This window comes from Chionomys nivalis, assembly GCF_950005125.1.
Source record: "Chionomys nivalis chromosome 23 unlocalized genomic scaffold, mChiNiv1.1 SUPER_23_unloc_1, whole genome shotgun sequence".
Lineage (NCBI taxonomy): Eukaryota > Metazoa > Chordata > Mammalia > Rodentia > Cricetidae > Chionomys > Chionomys nivalis.
In genome coordinates this window covers 2,567,070-2,590,456 of record NW_026646869.1, presented here as the reverse complement: position 1 = coordinate 2,590,456, position 23,387 = coordinate 2,567,070, and the positions used below count along the sequence as shown (strand labels likewise).

Genomic DNA, 23,387 nt, shown 5'->3' with positions numbered 1-23,387 from the left:
CCTCTGCCAGTTAAGGACTGAGAGAAAACTAAAACCCCTCTCCAAAGTGGGACCCTCAATGACCTCCCCAAAATGAAAGGTAATTCTTGGGGCCTCCTAGCCTCTACCTCACCCCAAGTTCTTCTTCGCTCTGACTGTATCACCTCAATTCCAGGGGTCTTCCCAGTAGAGGTGAGTGCACAGACAGGTTCTGCTCTGTCCTTTACACATGCACGCGCATACACACACACTCTCAAGGCATTTACACATGACATTCTCTGAAGCTTAATAAAGCAGGGTTTAAATCAATTGACAGGCCAGAGGCTGTGATGTATTTCGGCAGCTACCAGAATCCGAGTGGAACACACACACACATGCACACACGCACCACATAAAGGTAAGTATTCCTTCCTGGCGAATCCTCCCTATCTGTGGTCAGCCTCCAGTCATGTCTTTAGCTTCCCATCCCACAGATCTGGTCCACCCAGTAGTACTTTAGTTTTAAAAAAAAAATCAAGGAAATATTTAAAATTCTATCTCCCCACTGTGGCCAAACTTCAAGTACTCGAGCCTATGTGGACAGTGGCTACCATGTCCACACACAGGGTCTGTCTTATCACGGCAGGGTTTCTGGACAATGCTACAACAGGGTGAGGCCCTGGCTTAGAAGTTACCTGGAGTCTGTAAGAAGTGTGGCCAAAACTTCACCCCGCAACTACACCACTGAAAGAATAAACAGAGGGGCAGGCCTAGTGGTGCTGACCTGTCATCGCAGATACTCGGGGCTCCAGGCAGGAGGCGATGAAGCTAAAGCCAGTCTCGGTAACTCTGCGAGAGCCATCTTCAAAGAAAGTAGCATTGGGGCTGAGATGACAGAGCCGTGAAAAACTGCGTGCTGGTGAAACTAGTGCTGGGTAATCCGAGACAGGTACATCCCTGAGGCTTCCCTTTGGTGGGCGCTAGGCTAACAAAATGTATGTCTCACTGGGCATGGAAGCACACGCCTTACAACCCAACACTAAGGAGCAGAGGCAGGCAAGTCTCTGAGTTTCAGGCTAGCCTAGTCCACAAAGTAAGTTTCAAACCCGCTAGCGGTATTTAGTAAGACCGTCTCAAAAAACAAACAAAACAGAGATCATGTCACAAAGGTGACTGTGGTCCTGAGGATGACACCCAAGGTCCCCTCCCCCCTTCACACACAAGCACTTACAAACAACTGAGCATGCTCACATGCATTACAAGTGACACAGGCCCAAGGCTGTAGCCCTGTGTGCAATCCCTGGAGCCCATGTGGTAGAAAGGAAGGACCAACTCCTGCAAGTTGTTCTCCAACCTCCGTGTGCACGCCCTGCCCTCCCACACACGTAAATAAATGTAAAACTAATGAATTCAAAAAGCAAGGTTGGCGATAGTTCATAGGGTCATTGCGCTTGCTCCCAAGCCTGGTGGCCGGAGGGAGATCAATCTCCAGAGCCCGCAGGGTGGAAGGAAACTGACCAGCAAGTTGTCCTCTAACCACAAGTGCACAATGGCATGCATGTGCCTACACACACAATAAACAGATAAACGTAAGAAGAACTGTAGGGGCTGACGAGACGGCTTAGTGGCTCAGAGCGCCTGGTCTCTGGTGCAGTGCTTCTGGGCCTGCTTACTGGTGTGGACCGTCCAGTTATAATTCACTGAGCCAGGCTTCTTCCTTTAGGTCACCAGCCAGCTCCCAAATCATGACACAGACTCACTAGTTCTGAATGCCTGGCCTAGCTTAGGCTCATTTCTGGCTAGCTCTTTCAACTTAACCCATTTCTCTTTGTCTGCCTTTGCCTTGGGGCTTTTTACGTTCCTTGTTTCTGTGTATCTTACTTTTACTGCTTCTCTATGTCTGTCTGGCATCTGCCTGGTTTCTTCCCCTGGGTGTGTCCTTCTTTCTCCTTGCTGTCTGGTTCTTCCTTCTCCTCCCCTCAAGCCTAGACTTCTATTCATTCTCTCTGCCTGCTATCCCTGCCTATCCTTCTCTGCCTAGCTATTGGCTGTTTAGCTCTTTATTAGACCAATCAGGTACTCAGGCTGGCAAGGTAAAACAAATGCAACAAACGAACAAATGTAACACATCTTTGCCTGGTTAAACAAATATTCCACAACAATTTATTCTGAAAAAAAAAAAACAACAACAATAACAACAACAAAAAACAGTCATTGTATGTGCCAGATTATGCCTGGGCTAGGAATGAAGACCTGTATGCCAGCTTCAGGGGCTGCAGTCTCAGAAGAAGCTGAGGTCAGGAGTGAAGGACAGTAGTACTAGGCATCCGTGGGGTACCTCTACTTCCCAACTCCTCTCCCAACCAAGGCTTAATATTTTAGGGCCCAGATGAGGCTGGTTCCCCTTCTGGAAAGAAAAGACACAAAGGTTTAGTTTTACTTCTGTTTTGTGGGGATCAAATGATGAGTCTAAGAACAGTAATAGGTAGAATACAGGTCAAATGTAAGGGCTCCCTGGTGTCACTGCCACTCCCCCTGCTAAGTCTCAAGCCTCTTTATAAGGCAAGAGCTTGGGCTGTGGCTATTAGGTGTTTCCTAGCACCCAACAATGAGGGTCTAGGGGCACAGCTCGGTCGTGGCGTGATGAGAGCATGATGTCTAGCGTGTATGGGGCCCGGGTTCCACCACCAGTATCACAACTAATCAAATCTAGAGCCTTTTAAAATATTTGTATTTGGGGGCTGGAGAGATGGCTCAGAGGTTAAGAGCACTGACTGTTCTTCCAAAGTTCCTGAGTTCAATTCCCAACAACCACGTGGCAGCTCAGCCATCTGCAATGAGAGCTGATGCCCTCTTCTGGCCTTGTAGGTATGAATGCAGAGAGAACACTGCATACGCAATCGATAAATAGATTAATTACTTTTTAAAGTTTCTGTGTCTATGTGAGTGTGTGTCATCACATGGGTGCAGATACACGCAGAGACCAGAAGACGCCATCAGAGCTCCTGGAGGTGGAGTTACTAAGTGGTTGTGAACTCCCCTGCTACCAACTGCTCTGCCTCTGAGCTTCACCACCACCACCCCACCACCACCACCACCCCCCACCCCACCCCCACACACGACTTTGTTTCTTTGTTTTGGTTTTTCAAGACATGGTTTCTCTGTGCAACCCTGGCTGTCCTGGAACTCACTCTGTAGACCAGGCTGGCCTCAAACTCACGGAGATCCGCCTGACTCTGCCTCCCAAGGCAGATTAAAGGCATGTGTGCCACCACTGTCCGGCCTTTTTAACGTGAACTCTCCACTAAAAACAAAAACACGAAACAATATTTTCTTTGGCAATATATTGGATTAAGAGACTGTTCCCGCGTCAGTTAAATGGCCGTCATCTCTCCAGCACCGCCTACCCAGGCACTATCACCGCTGCAAAAGTTTCAGCCTGCTGGTGTCAAAATTAGGCCCCTTTGACCACTGTTGAAAAGAGGCGCAGGAGGTACCTGCCCAGGACTCCTGAGCAGTTGGGGTTGAGGTGAAAGGGGCTCCTGGAGGGCCATGAGGTCATCTACGTGAGACTGACCCTGTCTTTCGCGTCCCTGTCCTCAGGAAACTGGACGCCTTCATCTACGACGCGGCAGTGCTCAACTACATGGCCCGCAAGGATGAGGGCTGCAAGCTGGTCACCATCGGCTCCGGCAAGGTCTTCGCTACCACCGGCTATGGCATCGCCCTTCACAAGGGCTCCCGCTGGAAGCGGCCCATCGACCTGGCGCTGCTGCAGTTCCTGGGGGACGGTGCGGCTGTGCTGGGCTATGCTGGGCAGCAAGTCCTACCCTGGAGAAGGGAGGGCTGGCTTCGGTCCTGGGGAGGATGGGCTGGGGTTGGGGCTCTGTCGGAGCAGAGTGTGTTCACAGTAAGTGACTCTAACCCCATCTCCAGATGAGATTGAGATGCTGGAACGGCTGTGGCTTTCCGGGATCTGCCACAATGACAAAATCGAGGTGATGAGCAGCAAGCTGGATATCGATAACATGGCAGGTGTCTTCTACATGCTCCTGGTGGCCATGGGCCTTTCCTTGCTGGTCTTCGCCTGGGAACATCTGGTGTACTGGCGCTTGCGGCATTGCCTGGGGCCGACCCACCGCATGGATTTCCTGCTGGCCTTCTCCAGGGTAGGAAAGGGAACCTGGAGGCAGGGGAAGCACCAGTAGAGGGGAAGGGGGATAGGGAGAGACAAAGAAATAGAAGGTGTGGGCAGGGCTCAGTGTGGAAGAAGAGGGAGTGGGTGCAGGCACCTGGCTGACCCGTCCGCACCCCTCACAGGGCATGTACAGCTGCTGCAGCGCTGAGGCGGCTCCACCGCCTGCCAAGCCCCCGCCCCCGCCGCAGCCGCTACCCAGCCCGGCATACCCCACCGCGCGCCCGCCCCCAGGCCCTGCACCCTTCGTGCCCCGAGAGCGAGCAGCCGCCGACCGCTGGCGCAGGGCCAAGGGCACCGGGCCTCCGGGAGGCGCAGCGCTGGCCGACGGCTTCCACCGATACTACGGTCCCATCGAGCCGCAGGGGCTGGGCCTCGGCGAGGCGCGCGCGGCACCCAGAGGAACGGCCGGACGCCCTCTGTCCCCACCCGCCACACAGCCCCCGCAGAAGCCACCACCGTCCTACTTCGCCATCGTGCGCGACCAGGAGGCGGCCGAGCCCCCCGCCGGAGCCTTCCCCGGCTTCCCATCCCCGCCTGCGCCGCCCGCCGCCGCTGCTGCCGCCGTCGGGCCGCCACTGTGCCGCCTGGCTTTCGAGGATGAGAGTCCGCCTGCGCCCACGCGCTGGCCGCGTTCCGACCCCGAGAGTCAGCCGCTGTTGGGTGGGAGCGCGGGCGGCCCGAGCGCGGGGGCCCCAAGCGCCCCGCCGCCGCGCCGCGCCGCGCCCCCACCGTGCGCCTACCTGGACCTCGAGCCGTCGCCTTCGGACTCCGAGGACTCGGAGAGCCTGGGCGGAGCGTCGCTCGGCGGCCTGGAGCCCTGGTGGTTCGCCGATTTCCCGTACCCGTACGCCGAGCGCCTCGGGCCACCGCCCGGCCGCTACTGGTCGGTCGACAAGCTCGGGGGCTGGCGCGCCGGCAGCTGGGACTACCTGCCCCCGCGCAGCGGCCCCGCGTGGCACTGCCGCCACTGCGCCAGCCTGGAGCTGCTACCGCCGCCGCGCCACCTCAGCTGCTCGCACGACGGCCTCGACGGCGGCTGGTGGGCACCTCCGCCGCCACCTTGGGCTGCTGGGCCACCGCCCAGGCGCCGGGCACGCTGTGGGTGTCCACGCCCGCACCCTCACCGCCCGCGGGCCTCGCACCGTGCGCCCGCCGCGCCGCACCACCACCGACACCGGCGCGCGGCAGGCGGCTGGGACATCCCGCCGCCCGCGCCCACCTCGCGTTCGCTCGAGGACCTGAGCTCCTGTCCGCGGGCGGCCCCCTCACGCAGGCTCACCGGGCCCTCACGCCACGCGCGCCGCTGCCCGCATGCTGCGCACTGGGGGCCGCAGCTGCCCCCCGCACCGCACCGGAGACACCGGGGCGGGGACCTGGGCACGCGCAGGGGCTCTGCGCACTTCTCCAGTCTGGAGTCCGAGGTATGATGCGGCTCCGGGAGGCCCCCCGTCGCCCCCTCGGTCAGCGCAGGCCACGGCCCGAGGGGGCGCTCTAGAGTGGACAGGACCCACATGGGTTGGGAAGGACGGAAACGGACCTGGCTGGACCCCGCCTGGAGCAGCGTCCTGCGTCCCCTCGCGTTGGGGAAACCATGAGCCAGAGGGAACTTGGTCGCCCAAATCTCACCCATCCTGAGAGCAAGTGGGGCGGGGTTCTCGGAGCCCACCGACTCTTTTTTTTTTTTTAAACCCCGAAAAGGGCTTTTTAACGTCACCTGATTTGGCGGGAGATGGGGAGGGGTCTCGCCGCGCCCCGCCCCCCACTCTCGGGGCCATGACCCTCACATCACTGTGCAGCTCCCTGGCCCCAAACACACCTCCCGGGGAGCCTGTTTTTAACCTTTCATTCATCAGGACTCAAAACTGTGAGACGAGTACGCCAAACTGTGACTCCAGACCTTGGCCCCGCCACACAGAAACCCCTGACCCCAGACTGTGACTTCCAACACCTACAATGATCATCTGACCCCAGACTGTGCCCCGACCAGACTGTGACCCTTCATGTCAGACCTCGATGACCCCCTCCTTTTAGATCCTTGTTGGCTCTGACCTATGACCTATCCTCCACGAAAGTCCTACCTTCACCTGCCTCCCCCTATCAACCACATCTTTAAATCCAACCCTTATTTGTGATCCTTCAGTGATGACCCAGCAGACATTCCCCTCCCGCCCCCTCCCCCGGATCTCCTTTCCCAGATCTCAGCAGGGTCTGAGGCTGGGTTGAGAGGTGGGTCTGGGAGCCCACACTTGACCCTTCCCACGCCCACTACTACACTGCAGTGTTTGGAATAAAACCATGTTTTTACGCCTCCTCAATCCAAGCCTGAGCTCTGTGTCTGCCTCTTAGGCCCCTTCAACTTCTCTGGAGAAAATGGAACCTGAGAAAAGTCCGTGGGGAAGACAGTCAGACAACAGAAACTGGGCAGCTGGTGTAACAGGCAGAGTGTTCTAGCATTCACAAAACCACGAGTTCAGTCCCCAGGAGATGGGGGAAAGCACAATCAGGGCCCAGGAAGTGGCAAGAGACCCGAGAAAAAGGGGTGGAGAGGGGGTGGGGAAGAGACGCCCCAAAGAGTAGCGGAAAAGACAAGGGATGCAAAAGTTAGGACCAATCTAGATGCCTGTTCCTAAGGCTACTGGCAAGAATGGTTTGCTTGGTTATCTTATGTAAACGAAGAGTGGCCAACCCACGTCTTGAATACCCTTAATCTCCCCAGTGAGAATCTATTCCTACTTCATTACGCCAATTAACCAAAACTCGGGTGCACAGGGGTGGATAAAGAGAGCTGACACAGTTGTAGCTGCGGCCTCAAGAGAGACTTTCTGATTAAGTGCCTGCTGGCCAGTGCTGCCATGGGAATGGCTGTTTGGGAAATGGACCGCCCCAGAGGATAGTCATTTACTAACTTATACATAATATCCAACCTGTCTACCCTGAAGCATTTTTGAAACAATTTAAAGCCATCATAACAAGAAGAGGAGAAGAAACCGGCCTTATAGGTCCTCGGGGAACAGAAGCCCAGTCTCTTTGCCAGCAAGCGCTTGTTTGCATACATGAATAGTTAACTAACTGGAAAGACAGCCCCGGGAATGAAAGGTGGAAGTGGAGAGGGGCTCGTGGAACGACAACTCCCAGAAGGCCTTGCCACTGCCGCGGAAGAACTCCCCAAGGTCACGCGAAAGACGCGACTGGGGCTAATGTGTCTTTTCTCACTAGCCCAGGACACCGTTACCTGGGGCATCCAACTCTCTACGCACCACCTACTTATTACTGGCTCTCAGGTTTCCAAGGTAACAGTGCAGTGGGACAGGTCTTAGACCGGGGGGAAAAAGAGAAACCCGGAAGTGACGTCCTTACTTCGCGTCGGGGCGAGAAGGTTCGAAGATGGCGGCGCGCAAGGGACGGAGGCGCACATGTGAAACTGGGGAACCCATGGAGGCTGAGTCCTGCGATCCAGGATCCGAAAGCCCACCCCAGGTCTACCTGCCCGGCAAGGGACCCCCATTAGGAGAAGGGGAGGAGCTGGTGATGGACGAGGAGGCCTACGTGCTGTACCATCGTGCGCAAACTGGTAGGCTGAGGGCCCTGATTCTTGGACCCAGGGAATTGAAAGGCTTGACTTGGAGCCTAGGAGACGAGCGGTCTGGAGTCTGAGGGCTGTCATCACCTTGCGGACTGCTGGCCATAGACTCTGCTACTATACCGTCTTCCCTCCCTCCCTAGGCGCCCCTTGTCTCAGCTTTGACATAGTCCGAGATCACCTGGGTGACAACCGGACAGAACTCCCGCTCACTCTCTTCCTGTGTGCGGGAACCCAGGCTGACAGCGCCCAGAACAATAGGTGAGACTCACTACTTTTCACGATCCTCAAGGACCCAAGAGTTAGGGCTGCCTGTGTCTGCCAGACCTAAGAGTCTGGGTCCTCGGCCTCCTTCCTCCCTAAAAGTCCTGGCACTCAGTTCCTAATTTAATTCATCCTTTGCTTCCCCAGACTGATGATGCTTCGGATGCACAATCTCCATGGGACCAAGCCGCCACCCTCAGAGGGCAGTGATGATGATGAAGAGGAGGATGAAGAGGATGAAGAGGAGCGGAAACCTCAGCTGGACCTGGCCATGGTTCCCCACTATGGTGGCATCAACCGAGTTCGGGTACTTGCCTTCCCAGGGGCTGTGCAGCATTCTCTGCAGCTTACCCCTTCCCCAGTCAAGTCCCTCGGTACCTTCTCCTGCCCTGCAGGTTTTTCGTTTTTGTTCTTTAGACATAGTCTCACTATGTAGCCCAGGCTGACTCCAAACCCAGGGTGGTTTTCCTGCCTCAGCTTCTAAAGGTTGAGGTAACAGGCATGAGCCACCACACTCAATTCCCTTCAGCTTTTACACATTTATTTAATAGTTTTTTTTCTTAAGAGGGGTAATAGCTGTTACACACTAGGTACGGTTTTAGACTGTAGTGGTTTTTTGCTTGTCGTTGTTACCACGGTTGTCATTGCTCAGTTTCCCCTTAGGCAAATGCTGGAAATCCTGAGGCTTCGTAGGTGGGGCTGAAACATCACACAGTTGTGGGATGTAAGGGATTTACTTAGCTATTGCTTAGGAACTGAGGCAGAAGGACTACAAGCCAGCATAATCTACAGGGTGAGTTCCAAGGTAACTGAGTGGCAGAGTGCTCACCTCTGGTCAGCTGGATGAACAAATAAAGGAGGTGGGTATGCGAAGAGGACTCAGACCAAAACTTCGCCCACAACCGGGCCTGCGGGTTTCTGTCCGGCCTTACTATGCCTTGGGTACCCTCCTGGTCCCAGAAGATTTAGCCTGGTGACAGGCGGCTCTGAATCTATGAGCTCAGCATCCTAGTGAGGAAGGGAACAAGAAGAAACGTGTAAATATGTAGTTTGTTACAAGACACCATGTGTGGTGGAGAGACTGAAGGTAGAGGGAGGATGTTCCTAGGAGGACTTGGTGAGCAGGTACTCTTGGGATAGAGACCCACCGCAGGTTCTGAAGTTTTGAGGAGAGACCAGCGTGTGTGGAGTGTGACGGACAGAGGCGGTGACAAGAGGCAGAAGTGAGCACCCAGAAGGCCAGCTGTTTGGGCCCTGCAGGGCAGTGTGAGGACTTGGGCTTCTCCCTCTGGAGAAATTAGGAACAAGTGGAGGATGGAAAGTTGAGGAAGGATCTGTCTGGTATTATTTTAAAAGAATCTCGGGCCGGGCGGTGGTGGCGCACGCCTTTAATCCCAGCACTTGGGAGGCAGAGGCAGGTGGATCTCTGTGAGTTCGAGACCAGCCTGGTCTACAAGAGCTAGTTCCAGGACAGGCTCCAAAACCACAGAGAAACCCTGTCTCGAAAAACTTTAAAAAAAAAAAAAAAAAAAGAATCTCGGGCTTTTGTGTAGAAAATCGGCTGCAGGAAGGCAAACATGTTTGATTCTGTAAGGGGCAGCTCATGGAAAGGGTGGCGTCGGCGGAGACATATGCCACCACAGCACAGGTGGTTAGAAAGATCTGGAAGGGTGCTTTCAGTGTAGGTGTGAAGAAGACACTGTTAAGCATGGGTCTCAGCGTTTGGGCCCAAGGTGAATGAATGTCTTGGGGTTGCTGTTGCTGTGATGAAACCCCAAAAACAGCTTGGGCAGGAAGGGCTTTACCCCACTCACACTTCCACGTCACTGTTCGGCACCAAAGGAAGTCAGGAAGCCCCGGAAGGTTGCTGCTTCATGGCTTGCTCAGTCTGGTTTTTTGGGTTTTTGTTGTTGGGGGGGGGGATTGTTTGTTTTGTTTTATTTTGTTTGGAACTTGAGGTGTAGACCAGACTGACCTTGAACTCAGAGATCTACTTCCCTAGGGCTGGGATTAAAGGCGTACCTCCACCACCTGCACTCCCTGCTTTCTTTCAGAACCCAGTACCGCTTGCCCTGGGATGGCCCCACCCACAATGGGCTGGACCCTCCCACATCAATCACTTCTTTAAAGAACGCTCCACTACCTGCAACCCCCTCTTGCAGAGTCATTTGCTCAGTGGACGTTCTCCTCCCACAGATCCTCTAGTTCTGTCAGTCTAACGTAAACTTGCCAGCACAGTGGAGAACCCCAGAGGGATGGTGCTGCCTGTGGTAACAGGGCAGACCGAGGGTCTCGGAGTAAGCGCAGAGGTGAAAGGTCGTGCGGCCCAGACCCTGGGGCCCTTTAGCACACAGAGTGTTTCAGAGACGCCAGAACACCGTGGGAGTTTTGAGCGTCATCCTCACTACTAACACACACGCACCAGGAGGTGACAGTTTCCATCTCGCAAAGTTGCTTGGGAACTGTAATTTGTCTGTAGGCATGCAGAGGTTATGGTTCTGGAGGTCTGTTGTCCAACCTTAGACCTCTTCTCTGTTTTGTGCACCCCTGGCAGGTATCCTGGCTGGGAGAGGAGCCTGTGGCTGGAGTATGGTCAGAGAAGGGCCAGGTAGAAGTGTTTGCACTGAGGCGGCTCCTACAGGTGGTAGATGACCCCCAGGCCCTGGCCATTTTCCTCCGGGAAGAGCAGGCCCGCATAAAGCCCATCTTCTCCTTTGCTGGCCACATGGGTGAGGGCTTTGCTCTTGACTGGTCCCCTCGTGTGCCTGGTGAGTTTGGATTTTCTTGTGGTTCAGGGAAGGTGGGCAATAGGACTCTTGGGAAGACAGGAAGGTGGCCAGGTGGATAAGGTGCTTTCCTAACCCTTACCCAGGCCGCTTGGTGACTGGTGACTGTCAGAAGAACATCCACCTCTGGACACCCACGGATGGTGGCTCCTGGCATGTGGACCAGAGACCATTTGTGGGCCACACACGCTCCGTGGAGGATCTGCAGTGGTCACCAACCGAGGACACGGTGAGGAAAGGCTAGAGGCCTGGACTTGGGTCTGATTGGTGCAGGCTAGAAACCTGAACCTTGACTTGGGGGACAAGGGTCTCAAGTTGGGGCCTGATTCAGATGAGGAGACAATGAATGACAATGACCATGTTCTTTAGTTTGGGGCATATCTTCCCACTTAAACTTGTTTCGCCCTCCTAAGGTGTTCGCCTCCTGCTCAGCTGATGCCTCCATTCGCATCTGGGACATCCGAGCAGCCCCGGGCAAGGCCTGCATGCTCACCACGGCCACTGCCCATGATGGGGATGTTAATGTCATCAGCTGGAGCCGCAGGGAACCCTTCCTGCTCAGCGGTGGGGATGATGGCGTCCTCAAAGTCTGGGACCTACGGCAGTTTAAGGTATCTTCCCAGCTGAGCTCCTAAGGGCTGGGGAAGCTGCTGGGAATTGAAACCTGGAGAGGAGCAGGAACAGCAGGATGTGGGTATGAGCAAAGGTATCCCTCCTTCAACCTTGGACACCTGTTACTGCGACTGTTGAGGCACCCTATTCATCTGTCTTCCCTTTCTCACCATCTGTGTTAGGTCGGTACACTAGCTGAGCGAGGCTAACTCTCATTTGCCAGTGTGGCAGAGATACAGCTGGCTACACAGCCCCATGGCCCTGGGCTGCTGGGAATTGTAGTCTGTTTTAGTGGACTATACAGCATCAGCTGGGAATTTGAACCCCATTCATTTCTTGCAGAAGGAAACTGAGGCACAGACAGGAGCAGAGGTGACATCACAGTTAAGCTAAGAGTTGTCTGTAGAACTGAGCAGTTCCAGGCAGGTAGAAGAGGTGCTCCCGGTCTCTAGAGGAAGCCAGGACCTCCTGGCTCTAGGCCTTCCCTGCATTGTCATGCCGTCAGCCTCTGCCCGGTTTAATCAATTCTATAGCATCTTCCTTGGGGACACTTCCAGAGGGAGCTGCAACCCTCCCTCCGTGCCAAACAGCCCCGGGCACTTCTGTTTCTAGTTCACATCTTCTAACACAAGTGCTGTCTTTTGGTAGCATGGGGGCCTTAAGGCTGTTTCTATTCTGTGAAGGCCTCAGCCTTAAAGAATAACCAAGCATGTGCTAGACGGACCACCCTCTGCTGTTTTTATAGGGAAGGAATGCTTGGGGCATGCAGGGGCAGTCTCCTGTCGCCTTGTCAGCCCATGGGCCATACATCATCCTTTTTTGGGGGGGGTTCCCCAGGTGCTGGGATTAAAGGCGTGTGCCACCACTGCCTGGTGACCATATGTCATCTTACCTGTTGTCCTTTCCCTGTGTTTCGTTCCTGGGCTCTGACTTTGTATGAGTGTAAGGGGGGGCCCTGGTTGAACTCTGAGCTGAGTGTCAAGTATTCATACTAAAGCCTGACTCCTACCCTCTCTTGTAGTCTGGCTCCCCTGTGGCCACCTTCAAGCAGCACATGGCCCCTGTGACCTCTGTGGAGTGGCACCCTCAGGACAGTGGGGTCTTCGCAGCCTCTGGCGCTGACAACCAGATCACACAGTGGGACCTGGCAGTCGAGCGGGACCCGGAGGCAGGGGAGGCGGAAGCAGACCCCGGGCTGGCGGCACTTCCCCAGCAGCTGCTGTTCGTGCACCAAGGGGAGGCCGACCTGAAGGAGCTGCACTGGCACCCGCAGTGCCCTGGGGTCCTGATCAGCACTGCCCTGTCAGGCTTCACCGTCTTCCGCACCATCAGCGTCTAAGGTGGCCAGCACTTGCCTCACACCTTGGCTCTTCGTGGGAACTGGATTGGCTAATCTGGCAGGGATCATTAGGTCTGTAAACTGCACCCCAGAAAGGAAGACTCGCTCAACGGGTCTGTGTGGAACAAAAGTAATGGATTCTGCTGCCCTGGTGTCTGCATGTGGATTGACCCTGGTTTGTACACCTTACACCAAAGACCCTTGCCCATCCCAGATGTGGCCTCACTATAAGATTTCTGTCAGTGTTGACTCTTGGCTTGACACTTAGACCTCTGCCCCAGGAACAAGTTCTGGCTGGTGATGGACTCTGGGGACTCGAAGGGCTTTGCCATGCTGGGCCGAGTCTGGGTCTGGGTGCTCCAGTGGAGTTTAGTTCTCGCTTTGCTCTCTGGCCAGCTAGGTTCCGCTGAGATCCCAGCTGGGTACTCGGGTCCCTCGCTGTGCTGAGCACTATTGTAGTGGAGGGAGGTCTGGGCTTCTGCCGCAGTAGAAGACAGTAAGACCCCAAACACGAGACAGACGCCAATCTATGAGCTTTTCTGTGACAAAGCTGAAGAGGGGTGGGATTATGCAGGGACCTGTCCCTGTATGGGACTTGTCACCCTGTGTGGGCTCTTCCTTTTTGACTTGGCCTTTTCTAAATCAGTCCCATTGGACCTGGCTCGGAGTCAGTAAATGGGTGTCTCTTTCTGGACCACTGGTTTATTAAGACGTCGTCCTTGGGGAAAGAAATGGGAACCCACATTTTTCTCCGTTTTATTATTATCTCAGTATTTCCTTCTAAGTTCAGTAGGCTGTCGGTGCCCTTCCTATGGCTCTGTTTTCCATGTTCCTGATCCCCAGTGTCCTCCCTGCCTCCCACCCATTCATTATCTGCACTGTCCTCTCCAGTCTGCCTGGGCCGCAGCCCAGTGTCCTGCCTGGCCAGCCTCCCTGGCTCCCCCTCTGCAGTGCTGAGCCGGCTCCACCCCCACCCCCCTCTGTTGAGGCCCTGATCCGCTATAGCTCAGAGGTTGAGTTCCCCGGCTCAGGCCCCAGGGGCCGAGGACAGACCTGAACACATTAGCGTCCACAGAGGCCCCTCTCCAGCCTGGGCAGAGGAACCCCCAGTGCAGGGCATGGGGGTGGGCGGCCCCTCCAGGTAAGTGCAGACATGAGCCAACCCATCTCATCCTCCCTCTGCCCCCAACACCTTCCCTGATGTTCCAGCCAGTAGTTCCCCTCTCTAGTACCCCAGCACTTGGCTTCCAGCTCTGACCAATACTGTTGAATTTCTCACTACCGCATTCTCGCTCTGAGAGGCAGCCCCTCACTCTCCCTATCTATCTCCATCTCATGAGACACGAACTTCATTTCCCTTGTAATTCTTAGCCTCCTTGTCTACAGACCTCTCTGAGTTCTGTCTACCTGCGGCCCCCCGGCCCGTGCCTGTCTCTCTCTCACTCTCTCTCATCTCTCTCTCTGGGCCTCTGCCCCTCCAGCTCAGGCCACTGTGATCTCTGTTCCTCTCTTTAGGTCTCTGTGTCAGTTTCTTGTCACTCTGTGTCTGTCTCTTTCTGGGTCTCTTTCCCGCTCTCTCTCTCTCTCTCTCTCTCTCTCTCTCTCTCTCTCTCTCTCTCTCTCTCTCTTCCATCTCTGTCCCCACCCGTTTGTATCTCTCTCCCCCAGCTCATGCCTCTGACCTCCTGTTTCTCCGGGTCTCTGTCACTTTCTGTTTTTCTGAGTCGGTCTCTTGTCTCTCTTTCTTTCTGGGTCTCTGTTCCCCTAGCTCATGTTTCTGCCCTGTTTCTCCGGGTCTCTGTCTGTCTGTCTATCTATCTATCTCTATTTATCTGTATCTCTCTATCTCTGGGTCTCTATCCCCCCAGCTGACTACCGTGACTTTGCATCTTTGAGCCTAGTGACCCCAGTATGGTTGGGTTGTCTGACTGCCTTGGAGATCCAGAAAGGACAGGAGTTCCTGTCCCTGCTTGTTCAGTGGCTTCCTTGGGACTCCCTCAGTACCCTCTGTTCCCACTATTTGGCAGGGGTAGGGGTGCCACCTTGTGTGAATGGGAGGGGCGGGGTATTTTGGCTTTAGATTATATAGTGACTTTGACATGCAGTTGAAGTACCTTAAGCCCTTTGGCTCCTTTATATGGAAACATTAAGCTGCTCTTGTGGGTCAGGTGGAAGATGGGGGGGTGTGGGTCAGTATCCTTCCCCTATCTTTTGTGAGAGCAGCCTAATGCTAGGCTCTGTGGGATACAGATGGTTCCCTGAAGGTAAAAGTCCCTCCCAGTCTAAGGTGGATACAAGTGGATATATCTCAGAACAGTGGCAGAATCAGGAACCCACCCCAGCTTCCCACCCTAACACAGGAGCCCCAGATTGAGATGAGGTGAAGCCCTTGGCCCCGATACCCTGAACAATCAATCAAAGGTGAACCCTGGATTGCAGTAGGTACCATGGGCAGCTGCAGATCTTCCATATACACACTGGCCTGGCCCACTGCCACACAGTAGCTGCCACCGTCCCTGGGGCTCAGCACACAAGCTTGCCACCTCTCTCTCTGAGGTGCCAGCTAATTCCACCTCCCTCTCTACCTGGTTAGCTCTGGGGAACGCCTGCAGAGCAGGGATCCTGCCACACAGGCTGCTCCTGATGCTCTGGGGAACTCCTGCAGGGCACTCACGGTGCTCATTACTTCCCACATTCCAGCTCTAAAGCTGCTCTTGGGAGACAGCCTACTCCCATCCTGAGAATGACCTTCGACATCCGGGGCTGCTGTGCTGACTCAGCCCAGCTCTGTTCACTCAGGTTTGCACCTGTCAGGTGGGCCTAGTGACCTATTCTAGATGCCATAGAGACCAAGAAAGGAGGTGCAAGGCATCCTTGGGCCATAAGTGCCAAACTCCACACAGCCTTCTTACTTGGAACACTCAGGTCTTTCCACCAAAGCCCATGAGCTTCCATAGAGTCTAGTCTTGTGCGCTTAGAGTATACGAAGCCATAGATTGAACTGGGGAACACTTGGACCAGACCGGCCCTGTAGTAGCTGGAGATGTGGCTGAAGGCCCTGACCTTCGGTTTTCTGCCCTGAGCGGAGGCTCAGAAAGATCAGCAAACACCCGCTGTACGACTATCGGAACGCTTTCTTTCCAGGTCAAGATTCAGCCTAGGGCTGTCCAAGGACTTGCAGATGCCCTGCCTTTCAGGTCAGAGTTATTGCTCTTCATCCCTCAAATGAGCAAATCAAAACTCTGAAAAAGGAGTCCTAGACTACAGTCTAAACCAGATCAGACCTTGGATCTTTTTTTTTCTTGACAAGGTCTTGCTATGTAGATGGCCTGGAACTCACAGAACTCCACCTTCTGGGATGAGCAGCAGACCTGAGTCTGTATGACCAGAAGGCACTCTGTACTGGGAAGATGTTCCCATCCTTGTTAAGGACACTGAGGCCCAGTAGGAGTGGCCTCAGATCAGACGGTCAAGGTTGAACCTGCTTCATTTAGAAATAATTCATCATTCACCCATCAACATATGAGAGTGCTGGGGCCGAGAGCCCGGACCCGAGGCATGGAACACATGTGCTCTGCTCTGATGGATGCTCTGCATCCGTCCGGTGATGTTGAGTGCTGCACAGCTGAGCTGTTGTCACTGGTGCACCTAGGACAGTTTTTATGACTTTAGAAGGAAACCCTACATCTTTTCCATTCCCCCTTTTCTCAGCTGGAGGTGACCCCCACATACCGTTCCATGTGTTTAGAGATGTCTCTATAGCTCAGTGTGGTGGTTCAGGCCTGTGATTCTTGCACTCAGGAGGTGGAGGCAAGGAGGGTTGGTTCTAGGCCAGTCTGGGCTGTGTGCAAACTTTGTTTCCAAAACAAACATCTCCAGATTCTGGTACATGGCAGTATGATGTTACGTAGTTTCTCCATGTTGTTCAGGGAATACTGATGCGTAGAAAGGTCTGCATGTTCGGTAGAGAGGCCACTGCTTCCAGTCTGAGTTTCTGAGCTTAGTGGATACGGATATACAGACAAAGGAAACTGAACCGCCGGGCGGTGGTGGCGCACGCCTTTAATCCCAGCACTTGGGAGGCAGAGGCAGGTGGATCTCTGTGAGTTCGAGACCAGCCTGGTCTACAGGGCTAGTTCCAGGACAGGCTCCAAAACCACAGAGAAACCCTGTCTCGAAAAACCAAAAAAAAAAAAAAAAGGAAACTGAACCATGATTGGAATTGGCTCCTCCCACTTAAAATGTTTTTGAGGTACAGCCATGCCTGACACAGCCTGTGTTCCCACCTATTCCAGGGACTGAGGTGCAAAGATCTCTTGAGCTCATAAGGCAGCCTCAACAAAGCAATGTTTCATATGGTTTGATGTTTGTCCGTCATTTCTTTATTCTGCCAGGTAGAATCCTTGTTCCTTATCTGAGTTAGGGCCTTCCATAGCTCAAACTGGCCTCAAATTCTCCATGCTTTTACATTAGCCTCCTGAGTGCTGGAATTGCAGTATGCACACCTCACTCCACATCTGGGGCTGGTTTTTTTGTTTTGTTTTTTGTTTTTTGTTTTTCGAGACAGGGTTTCTCTGTGGCTTTGGAGCCTGTCCTGGAACTAGCTCTTGTAGACCAGGCTGGTCTCGGACTCACAGAGATCCGCCTACCTCTGCCTCCCAAGTGCTGGGATTAAAGGTGTGCGCCACCACTGCCCGGCCTGGGGCTGGTTTTTCTCTTGACGCTTGGTATTGGTGATCGCCAACACCAAGTGCTAGCATTCAAAGCTTGAGTAGCTGTGGGCTTAAGAAGGTTATATCTGTAAAGTGATGTGGTTATCTCAAAACTCTGTTCTTTGCTAGGGGCATGGCTCAGTGGCAGAGCACTGATAACCATCTACCAGTCAGGGGCTGGGGACATCCCTGGTAGAGCACTGCCTAGTATTCAGGAGTATCCCTATTGTTCTACACCAGTACCATCTATAAAACAAACCAAACCACAAACGTGTAAGTTCATGTGCAGGGCTTACAGCAGTCTAAGTCACCAATTTGGCATTCTTCATAACAGTATTAGGAAGACTAGAAACACTCTGCTTCAGTTGTTAGCTATACACAAGTTTCATATTCGTAAAAGTTGTCCCGTAAGTGCTGGCCCACCCTTTGGTAGATGAGGATGCGCAGCACAGTGCCATGCCTGATGGCCCTCTAGTTCCTGGTACCCCTGACGTTCCTGCCCATCTTTTGTTCCTGTAGATTTGGGGCGCCTGCCCCCCGCTAGGCCAAGTAGAGGGGGGTCTCCCCGCCCAATGGGCCTGGCCAGGGCCCTGCGCCGCCTGAGCGGCGCGCTGGAGTCAGGAAACAGCCGAGCTGGCGATGAGGAAGAGGCAGGGGCCGGGCTGTGCCGCAATGGGTGGGCGCCCGCACCGGTGACTGGGAGCCGGCGCCGCGGGCGCTTCGTCAAAAAAGATGGGCACTGCAATGTGCGCTTCGTGAATCTGGGTGGCCAGGGCGCGCGCTACTTGAGTGACTTGTTCACCACATGTGTGGACGTGCGCTGGCGCTGGATGTGCCTGCTCTTCTCCTGTTCCTTCCTCGCCTCCTGGCTGCTCTTCGGTCTGACCTTCTGGCTTATCGCCTCACTGCATGGTGACCTGGCGGCCCCGCCGCCCCCGGCGCCCTGTTTCTCACAGGTGGCCAGCTTCCTGGCTGCCTTCCTCTTCGCGCTGGAGACGCAGACGTCCATAGGCTATGGTGTGCGCAGCGTTACCGAGGAGTGTCCAGCTGCTGTGGCCGCCGTGGTGCTACAGTGCATCGCAGGCTGTGTGCTCGACGCCTTCGTCGTGGGAGCAGTCATGGCCAAGATGGCCAAGCCCAAGAAACGCAACGAGACGCTGGTCTTCAGCGAAAACGCAGTGGTGGCTCTGCGAGACCGCCGCCTCTGCCTCATGTGGCGGGTGGGCAACCTGCGCCGCAGCCACCTGGTGGAGGCTCACGTGCGGGCCCAGCTGCTGCAGGTGAGGGGGTTTCTGGGGCCTGGGGAAGGAGACTTGGGTGGGACCCAGCTGTTGCAGATGTGGGGTGCGTGCGTGTGCATGTTTTTAGGGGAGGACAGGGTGTAGGAATCTGGGAGGTGTGTCTCCAGTACCTTGAATAGCAGAGCCATGGGCTACCTGCAGGATAGAGGTAGACCAGGAAGCAAGTTCCTGGGAACCTGGGCTTGAGACAGTAGAACACCTGAGAGCTTCTTGGCCTGGAGACTGCCCGACAGGAGCTACAGGCTACAGACATGGGCAATCACATCTGTCCTCAAGGGCTCCCGGTAGCTCCCAGCAGCCGGAAAGCCCTGGACAGCAGCCTGAGATGGGTTTAGAGGGTGGTGAAGACTGAGGCCTTGCTACTATCTAGGGCACAGTTACCAGGAGAAAGGAAAACAGAGCAGCTCAGGACTTGAGTCCCAGGCTCCCCTACCCAGTGAGCACAGCAGCAAGGCTGGGAAGCAGCCCACTGAAGCCATTCCCACCGGGCCGGGGTAGCAGCCTCCTCCAACCCTGCTGTAGGAGTCTTGATACTCCTAGACTTGGGGCCACATTGCTCAGGCATCTAGGCTCCCAACAAACCACTGAGCTGCAGTCAGCATTGACCAAGTGGAGGCTGCAATTGAGGCCAGAGGAGGGAGTGGGTGACTGTGGGAAGTTCAACTTCCAGAAGCCTCTGGGGTACAGAGAACAGAGGACCCAGGGGGCCACTTCTTTCAGAGGTCTGTGGGGTGGGTAGTGACACCACCCAGGAGACACATAGAACAGAAGGTAGGAGACAAAACCACCAGCATCTAGTATAACACACACTTCTCAATGGGCTCATACCTATACTCAATGGGTTGGAGAGGCACAGCTACCTGAAACAGTGGTGGGGTCGTTCCTGTTGGAGCCAGATCTGTCTCCCTTGTCCCTCTCTCTGGGTCCCCCCCATCCCTGTCTGTCCCCAGGTTTCTTTCTATCTCACTGTCTCCCCCTGCTCCTGGGTTTCTCATCCCCCAGGGAAGGTGTCTGTCTGTCCCCTTATCTCTGACTGTCTCCCTCTCGGTCTCTGGGTAAATGTTCTCTAGTATCTCACCTCGCTGCTCCTTCTTCTTTCTTTGTATTTGTATTCCTCTCTTGCTGTAGTCTGTGTTCACCTCTCTGGCTCTGTTCTCTTGCTTCTGCACAGCCCCGTGTGACCCCGGAGGGTGAGTACATTCCGCTGGACCACCAGGATGTGGATGTTGGCTTTGACGGAGGCACCGACCGCATCTTCCTCGTATCCCCCATCACCATTGTGCACGAGATTGACTCGGCCAGTCCACTGTACGAGCTGGGGCGGGCAGAGCTGGCCCGGGCTGACTTTGAGCTGGTGGTCATCCTCGAAGGCATGGTTGAGGCCACAGCCATGACGACACAGTGCCGCTCATCTTACCTCCCAGGTGAGCTGCTCTGGGGCCATCGCTTCGAACCAGTCCTTTTCCAGCGCGGCTCCCAGTATGAGGTTGACTATCGCCACTTCCATCGAACATACGAGGTCCCAGGGACACCAGTCTGCAGTGCCAAGGAGCTGGATGAACGGGCAGAGCAGGCTTCCCACAGCCCTAAGTCCAGTTTTCCTGGCTCCCTCGCTGCATTTTGTTATGAGAATGAACTTGCTCTGAGCTGCTGCCAGGAAGAGGAGGAAGACGAGGATGCTAAGGAGGGGACTTCAGCAGAGATCCCAGATCGGGCTGACAGTCCCCAAGCTCTTACACCAACCCTGGCACTGACCCTGCCTCCATGACACAGCTGAGGCCCACTTCCCCATGTGGCTCCCCTTCCCATTGGGAGGAGGGGGTTTCCAAGGACCAGTGGCTGAGACAACCATTACCCATGAGGTTGTCTACCACAGACAATACCAGACCTTCATTTCTCTGCTCCATCCTCACTCTCAAGACCCTTTAGGAGCTGGATTCCTGCGGCTTACGAGAGCTGAGGGATCCACATTTCTGGACCATCCCAGAGGCAAGGCATAAAGGCTGGATTCTGGTCAGATTTCAGTGAGACACATGGCTTCGGAGAAGAAGATGTCAATTTACACAGATCAAGAAGCGGAGTCAAGTGACGATGGCTTTGCTACCCTCAGGAGGAAGAGGGAAGAGTACTCCAAGGATTCGGGATCATCATGATTGGCCAAAGACAGACTGGTGCCCGGACTCTATGTGAAGAAAAGTCCAAGAGTTGAGATCCTCTAAGTCTAGGTTGACAGGGGGGATTCTAGAACAAGCTGGCTAGAGAGGGGACCTACTCCAGAAACCACAACACACAGAGCATCGGTAGGACTAAGATGACGTGAGGCTCCTGATGCCCGAGAACTCTAGCATACTGGCTCTTTAGAGTCCAGCTAAGGGAGTGAGTCTGGCTTCTCCGTGTCCACAGGGTAAATCTGCTTTTGTTTGAAGTGCCATTCTTAGAGCATCCAAAGGAATCAGGATTCTGTGAGCCGAGGTTGATCAGAGTCCAGCAGAAGTCTAGATGCCTGTGCTTTGCTGCTCCACTTTGCCCAGAGGGTTGGGGAGCTCCATGACCATGGGTGACTTCCTGTGTGGTTTTATAATGCCAACAGGAATCAAAGCTCCAGGGACCCAGAACTGTCCTTCCCCAAAGTCCTAGTCACCTTCAGATGGACAGCCTGGTAGTCCTGGGAGGCAGACGCTTTTCTGGGCGGAGCTTGCAAGCAAGAGCCTAGAAGAAGATCCCAGGGCTAGAGGGCAATGGAAGGGGGAGGCTGAGGCTGGGGAGCCTAAAATATTCTGGAATACTACACCTAGTGATGTGTGTCTATTTCTCAGAGATATTATCCATACGTGTATTATATATAAATACAGATCTCTATCTTTTCCGTTCATTCTTGCAGTAAGATGAGAAGAGGCTCAAGCCACTTGGAGCCCTTTGCAGAGATCTGGGAAGACTTACTTTAAGTCCCAGCAGCTCCAAGTGACTCCGGGCAAACCTTGCCTTGTGTGGCTTCAGTTTTTCCTGGAACAATGACCACTAGAGCTTTCCCAAGCAGAATGGCCCTTCACTATGGAGGCTGGGACATTTGTCCCCACCCTCATGCTGAAACACACAGCCTTCCCGGTAGTTGGAAGGGGACGCTGACTTGATGGCTGGTTCCATATTGTATGTAAATTATAGGACCAGCGAGAAGGATGGGCTATCACCAAGGGTCCATGGCACCACCTCCCTGCTTCAGGTCAGGGTCTTGGGATAGAAGAGGCGTTGTTATCTCCACGGTTATGTTCACGGTGAGAAAAGTGGAGCTCTTAGGGTAACCCTGTCACTGTCTTAAAGGCCCAAGAGCACCAACAGGGTGCCTGTGTTTCTGGAATTTTCGTTCTTGTTCTTGGCCTTCCCACAGTGCAGTCACCTAAGTGCCCAGCAGGCTGGTGGCCAGCCTCAGGGGAACTGCCAGAGGAGGTGTCCTCACCCGTGTTCCCGACTGAGAGCCAGCACTGGCACCGGCTCGCCTGTGCTGAATCCACCCGTGCCCTCTTCTGGCTCGCATCACGCTTTATCCTTCAGAATCCCCAGGTAATAACCGGACAGGATTAATTAGCTCGCAACTCTCCCCTCCATGTCCAGGGCAGGGACTAAGGATGATGAAGGCCATGGTGGAGAAAGAGGCTAAGTTGGGCTGAAGAGGCAGGAGCATGTGGTTCTATTGGGAAGGAGAGGGTGGGAGAGGGTTGGTACAGCCAGAGCTCTGCAAGGGAGGGCATGGGTCAGGCCACTCATAAAGGTCAGAGAGGGGATTAAAAGACTCCATGACTAATCCAAAGGCTTAACCAAGTCCTGGCCCTGAATCCGTCCTCGCCTGGCAGCCCAGGGACACAGATGAGGACAAGACCTGGAAGTCCCTCTAGCTCCATCATGGGCCTTTGATTTACAAATATACCTGAGTCCCCATCACAGACAGGTCCCTCACTGCACAGCAAAAAGGAGGAGGATGGGGGAGTTAAGAAGGGCAGGAGTGTGGGGACAGAAAAGGTTGGGTAGAAGGAGGACCTTAAGTACAAGGACCTGGAGAGCTGCCAAGAGAAAGTCAGAGCAGGCGGACGATTGCGGGGGGGGGGGGGGGGTGTTTTGGGACAATGTCTGGGGAAGGCAGGATTTGAGGAGGAGGAAGCTAAGAGTTTAGGAGAGAGGAAGAGCCTAAAGACAGCGCTGGGAGGGTAGAGCCAGTGTATGCATGGTTCCCAATACATTTGGAAGAGATAATGCCTTCAGTTTACCATCCTTTGACTCTGGGATATTGAGGTGTGTAGGAAAGTCACATGAGGTGGTACGGAAAGGGTTCAGAGATAGCAACCGTCTGAAGAAAGAAGTACCCAGAGAAAGGAGGCAAAAGACAGGCCTGTGCGGCTCCCAGTTGCTCGGCAACCGCCGCGGTCAAAAGCTAGCGTGAAGGGCGCAGGAGGTGTGGCTCCAGAAAGCAACTCTAGGCTGAGACCCCGCCCTTGACAACAAAGCTAATCAAATCCCGCCCCCTAACAACGAATTCCTAAAAGAGGGTCCGCAGCCTAGTCTGGCTCTTACGCAGGCGCAATCCTCCCTGCTCCACGAAGCCCCACCTCCTGATCGCTCCTTTTTGAGTTTTCTTATTGGAGAAT

General features: G+C 54.5%; 3 protein-coding genes across 4 annotated transcripts in view; all 3 read left to right on the top strand.

Annotated features, from left to right (window-relative positions):
* The window catches only part of Grin2d (glutamate ionotropic receptor NMDA type subunit 2D), a 37,439-nt gene extending 31,717 nt beyond the window's left edge, over positions 1 to 5,722 (top strand). For both annotated transcript variants that reach the window (XM_057760921.1, XM_057760920.1), the window contains 3 exons: positions 3,562 to 3,749; positions 3,895 to 4,127; positions 4,279 to 5,722. In XM_057760921.1, the coding sequence (XP_057616904.1) occupies positions 3,562 to 3,749; positions 3,895 to 4,127; positions 4,279 to 5,583 (1,726 nt within the window). In that variant the 3' untranslated portion in view covers positions 5,584 to 5,722. The remainder of the gene's footprint in view (positions 1 to 3,561; positions 3,750 to 3,894; positions 4,128 to 4,278) is intronic.
* A 1,718-nt stretch (positions 5,723 to 7,440) lies between these two features.
* On the top strand, positions 7,441 to 13,484 carry Grwd1 (glutamate rich WD repeat containing 1). Its single transcript, XM_057761046.1, has 7 exons — positions 7,441 to 7,727; positions 7,880 to 7,997; positions 8,148 to 8,307; positions 10,555 to 10,768; positions 10,873 to 11,015; positions 11,200 to 11,397; positions 12,420 to 13,484. The coding sequence occupies exons 1-7, from the start codon at positions 7,541 to 7,543 to the stop codon at positions 12,735 to 12,737; spliced, it is 1,338 nt and encodes a 445-aa protein (XP_057617029.1). The 5' UTR covers positions 7,441 to 7,540; the 3' UTR covers positions 12,738 to 13,484.
* A 264-nt stretch (positions 13,485 to 13,748) lies between these two features.
* Positions 13,749 to 21,496, top strand: Kcnj14 (potassium inwardly rectifying channel subfamily J member 14). Its single transcript, XM_057761024.1, has 3 exons — positions 13,749 to 13,878; positions 17,969 to 18,729; positions 19,922 to 21,496. The coding sequence occupies exons 2-3, from the start codon at positions 18,022 to 18,024 to the stop codon at positions 20,516 to 20,518; spliced, it is 1,305 nt and encodes a 434-aa protein (XP_057617007.1). The 5' UTR covers positions 13,749 to 13,878; positions 17,969 to 18,021; the 3' UTR covers positions 20,519 to 21,496.
* Positions 21,497 to 23,387: the final 1,891 nt, after the last annotated feature.